The following is a 17964-nucleotide window of genomic DNA, read 5'->3' on the forward strand; positions in this document are numbered from 1 at the left end:
TTTTTAGGTCAGCCTGCCTCACAAGCTGTACTGACAGACATACAGTAAGATTTCCAGACTAGGAGGCAGATGCTGTACCTCTCACTTAAACACAAAAGTTTAAAAGGCAAGAGATTGCCTTACATATTTTGTTTTACACACACACATACAATTTTGGTATGTAATTCTTGTGCTTTACTAAGAAGCTCCTGGAGTCTGGCAGCACAGATGCAACAACAGGCTTCTGATGCATACCTCACATTGGAGATTTTGAGAAATAAATATCCTGTTTCCCCATGCAAAAGGGTGGAATATCACAGCAAACAAGAAAATATCTAACTCCATAATTAATTATTTGTCAATTTGTCATACTTAAGGGAAGTTCTGTCCTTACCCCCATTTGGAAAATATTTTGAGACAAATACTTACCCATAACAAATATGAGAATTATGATTTTGCTTCTCATTGCTTCAGGAAAAAAAAAAAAAAAAAAAAAAAAAAAAAAAAAAAAAAGCATTCTCTGGCCAGTTACTATTAATTTGTGGCAATATTTTATACATTTTATGCAGTACAATGTATTTTTGCTTTTTTTTTTTTTTTTTTTTTTTTGTTGTTGTTGAAAGGTTGGGGTTATTATTTGCCTGGGGGAGGTTGCTGACAAAGCACTTGGCAGCAGGTACAAAACATCCATGGTAAGTATATCAGAGTATTTTACCAGCAAATATGCTGCAATAAAGTGCTATCATTCAATCCATACAGATTACTTAGTTAACATTTTTCTTTATGTACCTGGATTACTAGTTCATTATATCACTACCTGATAAATAGCATGGGTAATGAATTGAGAGAGTAACTACATACCTTCAGGAAGAACCTGCCCGATAACAATAATCCATTAGAAAAACTGGCAGTATCCTCTGATCTATTGCCCGCAAAGCTATGACTTGATGGAGAGTTTCATTCCCTCTGCTCAGCACTCCAGAAGAAAATCAGCACAATTTAAATATTTCTCAGGATGTGACAGCTCTCTAGATCCCTGGTTGCATTCTGTTCCCAGGGGTTGACAATCTGGTGTTCCCGTGTGCACAGAGCAGTGAAGATGAATTGAAAAAGCTTGAGATAAATTAGGGATGGCTAAGTTAAAATTGTCTCTGCTCCCGAGTCTCTCATCTGCAGTCTGCAAGCCTATTTTGCTGTGAAAAAGCTAGATGGCAGGCTGCCTCAATGAGTTCTTCTTAAGCGACAGGGAGCATTTTCAATGAAGAAAAATTCTCCCATTATCTAAGCTAATGTGACTGCAGCTAAATCTAGTCTTTAAAGTGTCTACTAGCATGAAATTCATTCCCACTGTTGCATTCTTTCAAGATACAGGTAAAAAAAATAAAAAATAAAATGAAGAAAAAAAAAGGAAAAAAGATAAAATTAAAAAAAACAAAGGACCACCTTAGATATTTCTATCTGAAAGAAATATTCAAACTTTTTTACCTGACAAGTGATAGCATGATTTTTGATATAGCTGTGTCCAGTAATCTAAGTAGGGGAAATTTTCACTGTTTCACGAACTTCCTTTGCTTATATTAAAATTATCCTTCTGCTAACTATTCTTTCTGATGGCTTTTAATGGTTATCTATATATTTCTTCACAAACATCTTCTCTTTGAATGTCCCAGGAGAAAAAGTGGCACTATTTATCCATAGTTGGCACAAAATGAAATGACAGCTAAAATTCTGGACAACTGATATGTTTAGCTGTAGATAGTGAACCAAAAAGACATCTGAAATTTTGTAACAGGTTGTTGATCTTTAATTATAAACCAGTTCTCTGATTGCACCACCTTGCAAAAAAAAAATAGAGTTGAAGTTTCTCAGACATTAGTTTAGTGCCAAAGTTGTTGGAATAGTCACTAATTTTAAGCTGTTATGTAAATTTTATTATATAGATAGCTCAAGCACAGGAGGTTAGCATTACACATAGCAGATGAAGTTTAATATTAAGTTTTATCCCCTCAACCATTGGATACAGTAAAAAAAAAATAAAAATAAAAAAAATCAGAGAGCTGAGCTAAGTTATGCTCCTTAGTAAACAGGCATTTCTGCAAACTTTTTTTTTTTTTTTTTTGTTTCAACTAATTTAGTTTTCTGAAGTCCTAGGTACCTTAGAGCAATAACTTTTCCAGATTTGAATGCTGCAGGTTCCTACCCTTAGGTAAACAAATAGAGATGTAACTGAATAATTGTGAATATAATCTTAGCTCTAGAGTATCCTGAGAACAATAAATAAATATACCACCAAGAGACACATGTAGATAGTGCTTTCCATCAAACAGGCATAAAGAGACTGGAAATCTTTGGGGCATGACTGCTGAGGTTTGTTTTTTTTTTGTTTGTTTTTGACCTTGTGGAGGGGTAAAACATGCACACACATTAACAGATATCCACCAGCTGAAGTGAAAAGGAATGGTCAACAACAGCTAATTTCTTCCAGGATTGTCACCAGCCTCACAGAGTCTCCGTGTTCCATGGTGAAGTCATTACATTCAGCCTAATTCCTTTAAGCAGCACATCCTTCAGCTTTTGTCCCAACAAATCAGCTCCTGGATCTTATACAAACTGTTGATGAGACTCAATTCTTCAGTAAATACAATACATGTAAATAACATTTCTTTCTAGAGGGATTAAAAATGTATTTGTTTCCCAAGCTGCCTTGTTTCAGGTTTATTTCTGGTGCTGTGACACTTACACTTCTGAATTCTGTGTGGGCCTGTGTTGTACACCTAGTCATTAATGTTTGATATAATTCTTCAGAAAACATGGGTAACTATATGAATTTTGATTGGCTGATTTTAACCTTCATACATAATCAATTTAATTAAATCTTCAAAGGCATGTAAAACAGTTTATTTTACAAAGTTGTTTTTATAATCACAGAATCATAGAGTAGTTGAGGTTGGAAGGGACCTCTGGGAACCTCTAGTCCCACCACCCCGTCAAATAGGGTCACCTAGAGTTCTGCAGAGAGGGTCACCTACATTGTGCAGTATGGCATCCAGGAGGGTTTTGAATATCTCCAGAGAAGGAGACTCACTCCACAACCTCTCTGGACAACCTGTTCAAGTGCTCTGCCATCCTCACAGTAAAGAAGTGTTTTTTGAAACTCAGATGGAAATTCCTGTGTTTCAATTTGTGCCTGTTGCCTTTTGTCCTGTCACTGGGTACCACTGAAGTCTGGACCTGTTCTCTTGACACCCTCCCTGCAGATATTTATGCACATTGCTAAGATCCCCTCTCAGCCTTCTCTTTTCCAGGCTAAACAGGCCCAGTTCTTTCAGCTTGCCCTTGTATGGCAGGTGCTCATCATCTCATCATCTTTGTAGCCCTCCACTGCACTTGCTCCAGTAGTTCTATGTCCCTATTGTACTGGGGAGCCCAGAACTGGACACAGTACTCCAGGTGTGGCCTCATCAGGGCTGAGTAGAGGGGGAGGATCACCTCCCTTGATCTGCTGGCAACACTCTTCTGAATGCAGTGCAAGATCCTACTGGTCTTCTTGGCTCCAAGGGCACATTGCTGGCTTATTGTCAGCCTGCTATCCACGAGGACTCCCAGGTCCCTCTCTGCAGAGCTGCGCTCCAGCAGGTAGGCTTGCAGCCTGTACTGGTGCTTGGGGTTATTCCTCCCTAGGTTCAGGACCCTGCACTTGCCCTTGTTGAATTTCATGAGATTTTTTACCATCCAACTCTCCATCCTGTCCACGTCCCTCTGAATGGCAGCACAGCTCTTTGGGGTATCAGCATCTCCTCCGAGCTTTGTACTGTCAGCAGACTTGCTGAGTGTGCACTCTATTCCATCATCTGGGTCACTGACGAGTAAGCTGAACAAGATTGGACCCACTACTGAGCCCTGGGGGACACCACTAGTTACAGGCCTCCAACTTGACTGTGTGACACTGAGCACAACACTCTGAGCTCCGCCATCCAGCCAGTTCTCAGTCCACCTCACTGACCACTCATCTATCCCACATTTCCTGAGTATGTCATTTAGAAAAAAAAGATTCATGGTTACTGAGAGAAAATGTGTTCCACTTCAGTTGTGATTCTCATGTCAAACTTTTTCATTTGTTTTTATTTTCAAGTGTTCCCAGCCAGTTGAAGAAGATGATCCCTTTCCTGGGATCAACTTCAGCCCTGGTGAGGCCACAGATGGAATATTTTCACAGAATCACAGAATTTCTAGGTTGGAAGAGACCTCAAGATCATCGAGTCCAACCTCTGACCCAACACTAACAGTCCCCACTAAACCATATCCCTAAGCTCTACATCTAAATGTCTTTTAAAGACTTCCAGGGATGGTGACTCCATTTTTTTTTTTTTTTTTTTTGTCCAGTTCTCATCTCCCCAGTACAAGAGAGACGTGGAGCTACTCTGAGAGTCCAGAGAAGGACCACAAAAATAATTAGAGGACTGAGAGAGATGGGCCTGTTCATCCTGGAGAAGAGAAAGCTCAGAGGGGATCTTATCAGTATGTATAAATACCTGAAGTGTGGGTGCAAAGAAGATGGGGCCAGGCTCTTTTCAATGGTGCCCAGTGACAGGATAAGATGCAACAGGCACAAAATAAAATGCTGGAGGTAAAGAACTTCTTTATTGTAAGGGTGACTGAGCACTGGAAAAGGTTGCCCAGAGAGGCTGTGGAATCTCCTTCCTTGGAGAAAAGGACATGGTCCTGGGCAACCTGCCCTAGGTATCTCTGCTTGGGCAGGGGGTTTGGACCAGACGACCTCCAGAAGTCCCTTCCAATCTTGGGTATTCTGTGGTTTCCATTTTGTTTAGGAATCACCAGAATCCTCAGTTCATAGTGCCAGTGATCTTTTTTCTGTTAAAATGTTTACTAGTATTGTTAAGATTTTTGTTAAGATTATCTAGAAATTCTTTCTCAAATGGGGGTAGATTTAATTACTTTTCTCTTCTGTTCACATAGGTACAATATCTGCTGCTGAAAACAAAGAAACTGTCTGGAAAAATCATTATCCGATTGACCAAGATCTCACTGTACAACAGCCCAGCTGTAAAATTCCCAAAGTCATCCCTCCTCCTCAGTAAGGTAAAGCGTAATGGAAAACTTCAGTGCTGAAAGTCACCTGCTAGCCTTAAAGACAGGTTTAGTTTGTGTGTGCTATTTATAAATTTTAGAGTAAGCATCACTCACATCTCCCCTCTTTCTTTTGCTACTTCTTCATGGAACAACCAGTGGCTTAGAGCCTCACTAACTTGTGTCATATAGCCAAACCAGTATCTTCATTCATGAAAATCTACAAGTTTGAACAACAGAAAAAAATAATATATAATTATTTGTCATTTCTAATAATATTATTTTACAAGGTGCAATTTATGCATATTAAATGGTTTGAATCTGCAACAACAAAAAATCAGTTTCTAGGATGCTTGGTTTTACATGTTTTGATGTGACTTGGAAAGAAGTTGAGAAGCAATTTCACCAAAATGTCTCAGGAAAATTCTCAGCTTTGATCACAGATTTACTGCAGCATTCTCTTCTTAAGGGAATGGGGGTAAGGGGAAGGAAAAGGAAGGGAGGAAAGAAAAGGAAGGAAGGAAGGAAGGAAGGAAGGAAGGAAGGAAGGAAGGAAGGAAGGAAGGAAGGAAGGAAGGAAGGAAGGAAGGAAGGAAGGAGAAAACATTTTGATATTACAATACATGTACATCAAAAGACAGCAGCATCAAGTGTTATGGATGTTATGGACAGAAGTTAAAAAAGGTGAGCATAGAGCATATTGTAACTCTGTGAAGAGATACCTATCAGAATAACAGGAATTTTAACTGTTTTAAGAATACTTTGACCATACTGTCTCTCCACAGTTATATATATCAGAACTTTAGGAAAATTAATTTCTAGAAGGCAAAGTTATACACTGGTCCTATTTAGCTTTTAAACTTAAAAAGTAACGTGACTCCAAAGTTACACTGGCAACAATCTAAAGCATATAAGAAAACTCTATATAATAGGGTATACTGAAAGATGTATATGTGGCTAAATTTTGAGAACTACAGTTCTCCTCCAACAAGTAATTCTCAGTGAGTAAATTAACTCAATTTAGATAAAAGTTTATTTTTTTTTCTGTATATGTGCACACAAGCACACATATAATAATAATACCAGCATGTACATGTATTTAGTAAACTTTTTAGTAAACTTTTTAAGTAGCTTTTTCATTATTGTGGGTTCAATTCTTGTATAATTTTAGCTACATCATAAATTTCTTCACTGTTTGATCTTGATATAGGTGTCACGTTCTGTTAGTGACTTCATGGCTTTAGGCCACAGTTTATTGCTAGTTTTTCTTTCTTATATTCTTAGAGGATTAGGTCTAGTTGAAAGTAAAATGCTTTAAAATATTTTTGCTGACACTAAGATTTCATAATAGAAGATCAAGTCTGGTGAAGCCACACTCCAGTACTGTGTACACTTCTGGGCCCATCACTACAAGAAAGACATCAAGGCCTTAGAGCGTGTTCAGAGAAGGGCTATGAAGCTGAAGAAGGGTCTGGAACACAAGTCCTACAAGGAGCAGCTGAGGGAACTGGGACTGTTTAGTCTGGGGAATAGGAGGCTCTGGGGAAACTTTATTGCTCTCTACAGCCACCTGAAAGGAAGTTGTGGGGAGCTGGGGGTTGGCCTCTTCTCACAGATAAGTAGTGATAGGACTAGATGGAATGGCCTCAATTTGTGCCAGAGGAGGTTTAGGTTGGAAATTAGGAGACAATTATTCTCAGAAAGAGTAGTTAGGCATTGGAACAGGCTGCCCAGGGAGGTGTCCCAGGCCCTTCACCAGCTTCATAACCCTTCTTTGGACATGTTTCAGGGCCTTGATATTTTTCTTGTATTTAGGGGCCCCAAAGTGAACACAGTACTCGAGGTGCAGCCTCTGGCAATTGAGACTTAGTGAGAAGAAAAAGAAAGTAAGTATAGGCTCTGAAAAGCTGATGTTCATTCTCCTTTTTTACTTCTTCATAAAATTCCCACTTTCAAGCCTTCTTCATTGTGCCTTTGAGAAAAGCAAACATTTCCATACTGGAACATACAATATTAAACAGTAAGATTTATTTATTTATATATTTATTTTTACTACACAAAATATACAGGTAGATAGATTCTCTAGTTTTCTTTCCTTACTAAAGTTGTACACTAACAGAATGCAATGGAATGATCATGTCCCAAAGACCGTTTAATTATTTAAGATGGCCCCAGATAAGTAGAAGATATGGGGAAAACACAACACAACACAGGAATTCCTAACTTGAAATTCTGAATGAGGATATGCTTCCCATAATTATCAATTATGAACGTTATACAGAATTATCAATCACTCTCTGACAATGGCAGACACAATTTCCTTGATTCCATTTTAGCCTTAAAGCTTGTCACATGATCCCTGTCCCAGACTGCACATTTTCTTATAAATCTATGTAAAGCTTAAATATTTTATGAACATATACATGGAAGAACACATACAATAACATACTTGCTTTATGAGAAGTTGACTATACCTACTATCACCAAGATGTGAAGACTGGAAATGTAAGATCCGCAAAATATAGGAGGTGTAATTTCTATGGTATCTACTCTTGTTACATGTATTGAATATGAAGTTGGAGTGTATTATACACATTCCTAAAGCAAGCTGTTCATTTATTTGTTGCAACCAAAAGGAAATCAGATCATGCCCTCTGACGTCACCCAGTTATGCAAATCACAACACAGGAACAGGGAGCACATAGGCTATTTGCTCCAAAACACTAATATACATGCTATATTTAATGTGATAAAGATAAAAATGGGAACTGAAAGAGGAGTTATGATCTCTTACTATTGATGGAATGGAAAAATGGAAAAAAAAAAAAAAAAAAAAAAAAGAATAAACACCAAACACATCCACCCTTCCTTCACCCAACTCTGCTGTCACTGTTGAATATTTCCAGGTTTCTTCCCAGCTGGAATTTTTTATTTCGTACTTCAATTTTCATAAACATTCTCAAACTGTTTTTTGTTCTGGTTGCTTCTTTTGATAATCCTATTTAAATCTGCATACATCACATAAAAATAAATAAAATAAAATAAAATAAATCAATAATGTAAATCCATAATACATTTTAGTGGTTGGTATTAAAAAAAAAAAAAAAAAAAGACCCTACCAAACAAACAAAAAAACCCTTGATTTTTCTTTAAAGTGATTAAACACTGATATTAAAATATATACATATAGAATCTTAGTGATTTAAAAGATCTTTTTTCAGTTAAATTATAGGTGTAGCAAATCATTAAACAAAAAATCTCCCAATAGTTTGCATCTGATAAACAAAACATATATTGTTCTGGCTTCCATTGTCTTCTCTCCTCCACTGGCTAGATCGTAAGGATGCACATGCACTCCTAACATTTAAGCAGTCAGTGACAAAAGGTCCTTCAAATTTCAACCTTCTAATTATATATTTGTTTCCCTCAGTTGTCATTTGCATTACAGAGAACAGGGTGTCACTTTGCATACATACATCACCTCTAATTTCAAAAGCATAAGGCAAATTAAATGTATCTATCTTAAAATCCATAAAGCTTGTGCTACACAGACTGAAATCAGCTGTATGTGAGTAGAGAGCATCTGATTAGGGTATTGGAGGAAAACAAAGTAAAACAACCCCCCTGTGACATAATTCCAACTAAATGGATCAGGTCTTTTAGACACTACTGCAATGCAAATAAATGTTTATCTACAGAAACAATGTCCCAAGAAATGAGCAGGGGCAATCATGGAATATAAATACCATGTCTACTGCCGGAGTAAACTGCAGGATTCAGAGCACATTCAAACATGTCCAAATCTTTAAGTATGCTCAGAAATCTTGTGCTGAGCTCTGAGGTACCTGTAAATGGTTTTGCAGTGAAAAAAAAAAAAAACAAAACAAAACTGATAAACCTACCCTGAACATCCTGAATTTAAGGTATATAAATAATTAAATACATATAAAGAAAAATAAGGGAAAGGATCATAGTACGTTATTTTTCGTTAAATATTCTATTGAAATTTAATAATTCTATAATATTAAGATTATCCTACAAATAAGATATCAGGGGAAAACATCTCCTTCTATGTTATTGAATAAGGATATTTTTAAGTAGAATATAAAGAAAAAGATAGCAAGGTTCACATCTTGTTTCCAGATGCCACATCAAAACAGAATAATGAAAAAGGGTGATACATTACCTATTTAAAAATAAAAATAAAAATTAAAAAAAAAATAAAAATAAAAATAAAATCAGATTTTTATTCAAAAGCTTTCAGGTATTATTCTTTTTTGTGTTTCATTTTATATGTAAAACTTGGGTATTAATCTTAAAAAATGAGGAAAAAGTAAATGCATCTTGAAAAAACAACTCGTATCATGTATAGTACATTTATCTAGACGATACCAATACTGGGGCATGAGAAACTGTCTACCACTGATGAAAATAGTGGCCAGGTGATCAGATATCTTTGGGTGCATAGATCACTGCTGAGAACCATCTAATAATTTGCTCAAAGTCAATAATTCAGGATTATGAATCCTAGTTTCTTCTGTTATTTTATTGCCATGTTGTCCATATTTTTCAACAGATTATATTATTAAAAGGGGGGGAGTGGGGGGTGGGGAGGGTGGCTGCATTTCAAAAGAAATCTGGCCAAATAAAACCTTGACTATTGTGTCCAACATTTAACATATTTCCCTATCTATTGTACACCTGAATTTGATTTTAACATGTTTTAGAGACATGCATTTCAAAGATAAAGTGTCAGGCTGCCTTCATAGAGAACACAAAGAGCTATCATTTAAGAAAAAAAAAAGAACAGTAGCAAAATAAAACTAAATAAATTTTATTTCAGTTTCTCTGTTTTAGTTGTCATTAGAAAAACATCACAGAGATACAAAAGCACAGCCTTCCTATACACTTGTAATGACAAAAGAAATTGTCACTCATTTCAGCAACAAATGCGAAGATGCATTACTGCACCTTGTTTAACGCACAAATGCATTTTCATATCTACAGTCTCTGTGGGCATAACGAACTGCATTGCACAAAGGTACAGTAACATACAGTAATGTTTCCTAGCATAAAGAATATATTAATATTTAGATTTTTTTTTTAAATCCAAACAATTTATCTGCAATCAGATTAAACAAACAAACAAACAAACAAACAAAAAAAAATAAAGCACAGTATTTGACTGTATGGATGAAAAGTCCTTTGGAAGGCTGTACAAGAAATTTAGTTCAAAGGAATTTCCCATCAAACAACTAAATGACAAAAATATCACCACAATTGACCACATTGATCTCATCATTCAAAGTACTAAGTTATTTTAAAGTAATATAAATAATAAAACTTTTTTTTTTTTTTAATAATGAGGCTAATAATAAAAACAATATTTTTTTGAACATTTTTAACTTGCACAAAACAAGATTCATGATTACAAGAAGAAATAGAATGAAGCTGGTATAAAAATTATTTACTACCATACAAGATTCCTTAGCTAAGGAAACTAAACATTTCTGGAACTACGAAGTCTATATGACTTAGAGATTTTTAAGCCTCTCTGGAATGTTAGTGTTAAGTTTGTAATATCTTGGCATACCAGAGGAGTTTTGGAAGATGGTTACATATGCCAATATTTAAAAGAGAAAATGACATGTTGAAATAATTTAGAGAAAATCTTAGAGTGGTCATGAATAAAATTATGCTGTATCTGAAGCAGACCTTAGTAAAGAAGAAATATGAAGAGATGGATGGATACATGGATGATACATGGATGTAGAAGGGAGGAGAGAGATTTTGATTAATATATATAATATAAAATTTTTTGCATTTTAATCATATAATATATATATTATATAATATATATGATTAAAATATATAAATGATACATATATAATATAATATGATTAAATACAATATATATTATATATAATACATAATATATATAATATGATTAATATATATATGTGATTATATATATAATATGATTTATATATATATACGATTATATATATATATATGATTTAAATGCAAAAAAAAATAATTTTGGAGACAGTTTAGTGTGACTGAAATGCTATAGGTACCACTGTGGTTGCCTGCCAGGTTGCAGACTAACTCTTTGTTTTCCTTGGTTATCTGGTTTAAATCTTTCAGCTGTGTAAGCCCCAACTTTCTAAAAGCCTACATGGTGCATGTGCATTATTCCTTCTGCAGCATTGATCTACTGAATCTTGGTGAAACATTTGTTACTCAGTTCACAGCAAAGTCCTTTCCTGTGGTGACAGACTATGCCTTTTAAATGAATGAGGTGGTCAAGTTCTTTGATGTATAACTAAGGACATTGGATTTGAAACAGTAATAATTTAAGCAGGTCTGTTACTCATTTCCATGAAGGATATCAAACTAAATTAGCTCAGTTGTACTTTGGGGTTTCTAGAAAATAACTAATGAATTATTTGGTGATTTGGTCTCCCTCTGAGACTTGCACAGTTTCTTGTTTGAAACAGTTGTTAACACTTCCTTTACTGATCATCATAACTATTAATGACATCACTGCTGCTGCATCTAGATACATTTTGATTCACTGACTTGCATAAAAAACAGGCCATTTGCACTTCTGATAACATCAGAGAACCTACCAAATGTCTGTCAGCTATGTTTTAGTTATTTGTTGTGCTATAGTACAAAATATACTACAGTATAGTACAACATACATGTATACTATGTAGTATAGTATGTCTATATCACTGTTTGAAAAAGGCATCACCTCACTAGAAAACTCAAAATTAAAAAAATAAATTAAATTCAGTCTACAGACAGCTTTTACAAAAACCTTGTTTGCAGGGTTTTTTGGGCACACGTATACACTTCAAATAATCCAGTGATTCCATGTAAAATCATTTAAAATGCGAAGTGTATACATTAGTGTAAAAATAATTTCTTGATGAGAAACTCCATCCCTCTTTAAGAGATGAAAAATACTTTCTGCCTAATTATTGATGTTAAATGTTCATTGCACTTTAACAAAAAAAAATAAAATAATTTTGACAGATGTCTGTTTGACTATATAATTTTTCCCCCAACAACCACATTTTTAAGTACTGAATTTACCCATAATGGAATTCTCTTTAAAGAATGTGGGGAAACATAAGGAGAATAAAAACAAAGAGCACATTTACCCCGATAAAACTTGCACATACACTCATTAAATGCAGCATATTTTATTCTCACAGTGCTCTTTTTACTATGAAATAAATTAATATGGCACTTTCCTCTTCACTGGTGAAAACAAAATTGGTTCTTTCACAAAGAAATTGCTTGTATATTTTAAAAGGAACTAATTCTTCACACACATATTTTGTTTGTATTTTCTCAGATTTTTCATTAGCATCATGCAGCAGATCAGATTTAGTAGTCAACGGGGCAACTGCATGTGGAAAATGCATTAAGATTCTAAACAAAGCGGGGTGGGAGTGAGTGAAAAAAGTGGAGATGGAGGGGGTGGAAGAGGAGGAAATGAACCTGTCTTGCTTGGTTGAAAAGTTATCTCATGTTTACTGTGTCCTGTTCCTTGCCGTGTTCTACTCATCCACATCACAGAATGGCTCATCTTGAGTCTTACAAGAGTTGAGCAGAACACAATGGTTGCCTTCACAGTATTCTGCAGAAGTTTCCCCTTGAATTCCTCCTGGTGCAGAAGTTCATCCACATCTCCATTTTGCAGTGATCAATTACATGATATCCCATGGACCTCTCTTTCATGCTGCTAAATGAGGCAGAGTATCCTTACTGACGCTTCTTGAGGAATACCATTCACAGCTGATCCCGTCTCCAGGCTGTTCGCTGAAATTTGAAATGAAACTGTCTCTTCACACTGGGCTTCCTGTACTCCATGACACTCACAGTTTTGCATAGACTGGGAAGGTCTCATCATCAAGAATATGCCACTTCTGCACACCTTCAGTGTATAACAAGCTGCATGATTTGATGCTTCTAAAAAAATGCAGGCAAAGGGAGAAAAGCATTTTTGTAACTAAACTCTCAACTAATACCTTTGCCTTCTAAATAAAATCAGTCCTCCCCAAGCTGATCTTGCTGTTGTCTCTGAGGTGGTTCATGGGAACTGGGCAAAGTTCTTCCTGATATTTATACTCCTTTTTGAGGATCTTTTGCAAAGTTGAGGGATGTAGACCTTGACGCAGTACCAGAAACCATAACCTATTTCAAATTCTTCCACATCGCATTCTCAGACCACAGGATCTAAAGATCCAGCCAGGTGGTGTGCTGCCACTCAGAGCTTTTCACATTCTCCAAAGTACACCTGCCTTGAGGTCTATTACCTTAGTCTTCAAGTCAACAACTTTAATCTTTTTGAACCGTATGCAACACTCGCATGCATGATCTGTGCAGTAAGCAATACATAAGAAAGGCTTAGTGCAAGTCATTCTTTTCCTTTCAACACATATCTTCTGTATCCTGCAGGTACTTACTTTATTTGCCAGTAGACAAATGGCAATACCGGCACAGCTAACTACGTGTGTTCATTCTATATGTATTTCTCCTTCCTTCCTTTTGGGCACCTTCCTTCTCTCTGTCTACTTCCTACAATATCTATCTGGAAGATTTTTACTATAATTTTGAAGGCCTGCAGAGGCGTTGATGAAAGCAATGAAGAGTAAGCAACCTTATATGGAGAACTTTGACCATTCCCTTTTAAACCAAAACAGAAATTACTGTTCTTTTTAACTCTAAAGCACCTTGTTATCAGGAAAAAAAAAAGAAAAAAAAAAAAAAGGTGAGGGGTGAGGAAGCTGTTTTATTCTTATGATGTTTTATTTGAGATATTTAAGGATAAATACACTGTATTTACAGTAAATTTCAATGAAGTTGCATATGTGATTATATTCATTTTATTAGCATTCATTATTATGAAACATTTCACACAATGCAATAAGAGCAAGTTGAGTCCCGTTATTCTTGATGCATTTAATAACTTAGATTATTATTATTTTAAAGCAACTTTTTTTTTTTTTTTTTAAACTTCCAGTTAATATAACACACTTTGTATGGGAGATGTCTTGTTTCACTTGAGAGATAATGTATGTGAGATAACAGTGCCATTAAAGCTGCTAATCTTTTTCCAGCCCATGTCAGCTTTCTTAACTTAATCAATCCACTTAATAATGCATTCTAGGTATTATTGTGAGACTGGGCCTATAAAATAAATAGGAATGCAGAGCGTTTTAGATTAAACAGTTTCTTATAGATAGATATAAGGATACATTCATACATTTGAATGATTTGTAAATGACTGCTTTGGGTAATTAAGAACTTCAATAAGTATTTGAAATTAAATAGCCTATTAATATTGTCACTCAGGTTCAAACGCATCTAATTAGATCACATGTAATCACAGAGATAAACTTTTTTTTTTTCCACAGTGACTTTCCTCCTTAAAAATAGCTACATGTTCAAACTTTAGTAAACTAACCTTTTCATCAAACTTTTCATCATTTGAAAACACCTTTCTTGCTCACATACTTTTCTACTGAAGGAAAGTAACAATGCAGTTGTACCTTAGAAGTAAATCCTAAATGACATAAGATACCTTGAGATTTAAATGAAAACAGAATATCTCATGTTAACCAAAATTGTCAGACAGTTCAGCACAAAACTGCAGACAAGAGAATTTATGCTGGGTTTCATTAACTAATGATATTTTTTTTTTCTTATTCTTTATTTTCTCTTTACTTAAATTTTATTTCTGCATTCAGTCCCACAGTTAAAAAACTTATAGGGAAAAACAAAAACAAAAACTCCTTGGAGCATGTATTTTTACATGCTCCTTGGAGCATGTAACTTAATCTAAAAGGTGTTTTGATTTTCCATAACTAACTTATACATGTAGGTATGGGCTCGTAACCTATTTACAATTAAAACCTATTACAATAGGTTTTTACAAACAGAAATAAAGGCTTTTAGCTAACAATGAATTCCAAATATTATTTTTTTTGTCCATACTTTACATTTTACTATGAATTGAATATAAGATCGTACAGCATATTTAAGATATGATACGTATTGTATTCTATTTGATTATCTGTGATTAGAAATACTGACTTAGAATCCTAAAATCCTAGAATCATCAAGGTTGGAAAAGACCTCCAAGATCATCCAGTCCAGCTATCCCCCTACCACCAATATCATCCACTAAACCATGTCCCTAAGCACCATATCCAACCTTTCCTTGAACACCCCCAGGGGCGGTGACTCCACCACCTCCCTGGGCAACCTGTTCCAACACCTGACTGCTCTTTCCTTAAGAAAAGTCTCCTAATTTCCAACCTGAGCCTCTCCTGGTGCAACTTATATTTATGTATGTTGGCAATACTAACTGCTAGTACTTATTCTTTGTTCAAAGATAACATTTAGATTAGGATTTTAGCTGGGAGGAAAAATAAAAGGAGAAAATATCTAACTCAAATTAAGTCAATGTTCATGGTAAGATAGAATATAAGTCTGTTTTTACATTAATTACATTTTTATATTATTAGTGACTTGGTTTACTGTTATCATTAGCTTTTCTTTTCTTTCTTTTTTTTTTTTTTTTTTTCACCAAACACTGCCAAATATAATTATAAAGGCAGCATAAGGTTTTCAGTACAGTACTTTAGATATATATGTACTTTTAAGAATACATAAAAAATGTTTTGCCACAATGAACAACTACACTTCACCTACATTCTACATCATGTAAGTTCTATCAGTGCATAAACTAAATTTAACATTTGTGATAATATGGGTACATGTTTTAAAAGAAGAAAAGAAAAAAGCTATAAAATAAGAAAATAATTGTCTTCTTGAATATCATGTTCACTTTGACTCAAAGCACCTGACCGATGAATGTGTTATTCTTCCACTTCAGTGTGATTGTTTTAGGGCTCTACAGCAAGGTCAAACACTTCTGAAAAATTATGTTTTCACCTGCCAGAGAAGTCTTTTCGAAAATATCATTATCTGAGAGTTCTGGAGTTATTTTAAGACTACTATGTTATGCATAATAAGCCTGACCTTCATCATCGACATAAAAGCACAGAAGTTTATTTAAATCCTTTGTTTCACTGTGTCATACACTGAGGACACATGACAGAACTGGTGTAAAAAAAAATCATTCAAATATATGTCACCCAAAACTTCCATGTTTAGAAAATGATTTTACCATTTCTGACTTTTTAAATATAGATCTTTTCTATGGCTAATTTTTTAGATAGTTATATGATTCTAACTAAGTATATAGCCAAGACAAGAATGTGTGCATATATTTAAAAGGAACTACTTAACGTGGATTATTTTTTTTAAGCTCTTGCCAAGTCTAAGACCAAGGATGGTGTAGGAAGGGAGGAAAGTTTTTATCCTTCCATTGAAGTTGCAGAAAACAACTGAGTATACCACATCTTTAAGAATTCATATCATTTTGATAGTACCAGCATTTACAATCTGCTTTACTAAATTTTTGCAGCATTGTAGACAAGCATGAACTGATGCTTTCCCCTCCTCAATACTGACATCATATCTGCTTCTGAATATAAGAATAATGACATTCATAATAGCAAAACAGTACTTCAATCTGATCCTTTACTTAAACATAAACATTTAGATATGTTTATAATGCTGGCTTAAGTGGGAAGAGAAAAGTGAATTAGTATGACTATTAGAGATACCACAGAGATAAAAACAACAGTAAACCAAGGAAATAGGAGTGACGATGAATGTTCTTGCTCTGTAGTTATTTGATCACATAGCAATGCCACAATATTACCTACACCACACACCTTCCAACAAGCTATAATAAAATCAATATCCTACACTCTCTGTTTATCTTCATTTAAGTGAGAGACCATTTATCAGAGACGAGAAAAGCAGCTATCAGAATAGTAAGTGTACTTTAAATTTGTAGGTTATCACTAATTAACCAAGATTTTTAGATACTTTTCTGTTCTTCGCAATTAGTTCATGTTTCTATTTCTTCCTCCAGTAACCTTTAAAAACTTGGTGACTTGGTGGGGGCGGGGGGTGGGAGGAGGAGGGGATAGGAGGAGGAGGGGATAGGAGGAGGAGTTGAAGGAAAATAGAGAACAGCCCTAACATTCAGTGGCTGACATCTCATGTGAGAAGGCTTTGTTTTCCCTTTTCTAGGTAAGCTTTTTTCTCTCTTTCAGTTTGTCACTATTTCTCAACAGTTTCTCTAAGTTATAAGATTATTTAGCAAAACAAACAGTATGAATAGATTTGCTCAAGCAGGCAGGTAAGTCTTAACACTATATTTTTCTACAAAGACAAACTGACTGAAACTAGGAATTTGAACGAAAGGAAAGGAAGATCAGTTTGGAGGGAATACATTTCATAGGAAAAAAAAAAAAAAAAAAAAAAAAACAACACCACAAAAAAAAAAAAAGAGAGAGAGATATTCACAAAAGCTCATTTAAGAAGATCAAACTAATTAGGCTATAATATAGCACTAAAATAATTTGTTTAATTTGTTTGTGCTACTAACTCTAGGGAAATCTGGTTTAGCAATAAAGCCCAGCTGCTGCTACATTTTGACTTTGTATTTCTTGCAGTTCAGAGAATTTTAAAGGGATGCAGCTGTGAACTGCTCTGAATAGCAACTGTTTGCATCTTGTGTGAAGTGAGTTGAGTTGCTACTGTTGTTTTTTTTTTTTTTGGTCATATCTTTTTTATACTAGTACTTTCATAAACAGAAAGCTACTATATGGTTATTAACACTAATCCTGAGAACAGTTGGTAAGAAAAAAAAAAAAAACAACACAACAATCTTTCATCTAAGTTCTCCAGCTGTACAAAACAGTTACATGTAGAACCTGTTCCAGCTGAAATATGGGA

At 34.9% G+C, this 17964-nt stretch overlaps 2 protein-coding genes across 15 annotated transcripts in view; one reads left to right on the forward strand and one right to left on the reverse strand.

The window, feature by feature from the left end:
- MGAT4C (MGAT4 family member C) overlaps positions 1-1226 on the reverse strand; it is a 391395-nt gene extending 390169 nt beyond the window's left edge. For all 5 annotated transcript variants that reach the window (XM_084507476.1, XM_084507474.1, XM_084507475.1 and 2 more), the window contains exon 1: positions 841-1226. The gene's annotated coding sequence lies outside the window, so the exon portion shown is untranslated. The remainder of the gene's footprint in view (positions 1-840) is intronic.
- The window catches only part of LOC311430722 (uncharacterized protein), a 65412-nt gene that overhangs the window by 985 nt on the left and 46463 nt on the right, over positions 1-17964 (forward strand). For 5 of the 10 annotated variants that reach the window (XR_014688977.1, XR_014688978.1, XR_014688979.1 and 2 more), the window contains exon 1: positions 17175-17256. Coding sequence is in view for 2 of the 10 variants with exons in the window: in XM_084507547.1 (XP_084363673.1) it covers positions 4112-4166; positions 4363-4497; positions 4957-5078 (312 nt within the window). In the remaining 8 variants the exon portion in view is untranslated. Of the gene's footprint in view, positions 1-4111; positions 4167-4362; positions 4498-4956; positions 5405-12717; positions 17257-17964 lie in introns of those variants that run through there. The other 5 variants (XM_084507547.1, XM_084507546.1, XR_014688982.1 and 2 more) reach the window with 5 other exon arrangements.

The sequence above is a fragment of the Aythya ferina genome (assembly GCF_964211825.1).
Source record: "Aythya ferina genome assembly, chromosome: 1".
NCBI lineage: Eukaryota > Metazoa > Chordata > Aves > Anseriformes > Anatidae > Aythya > Aythya ferina.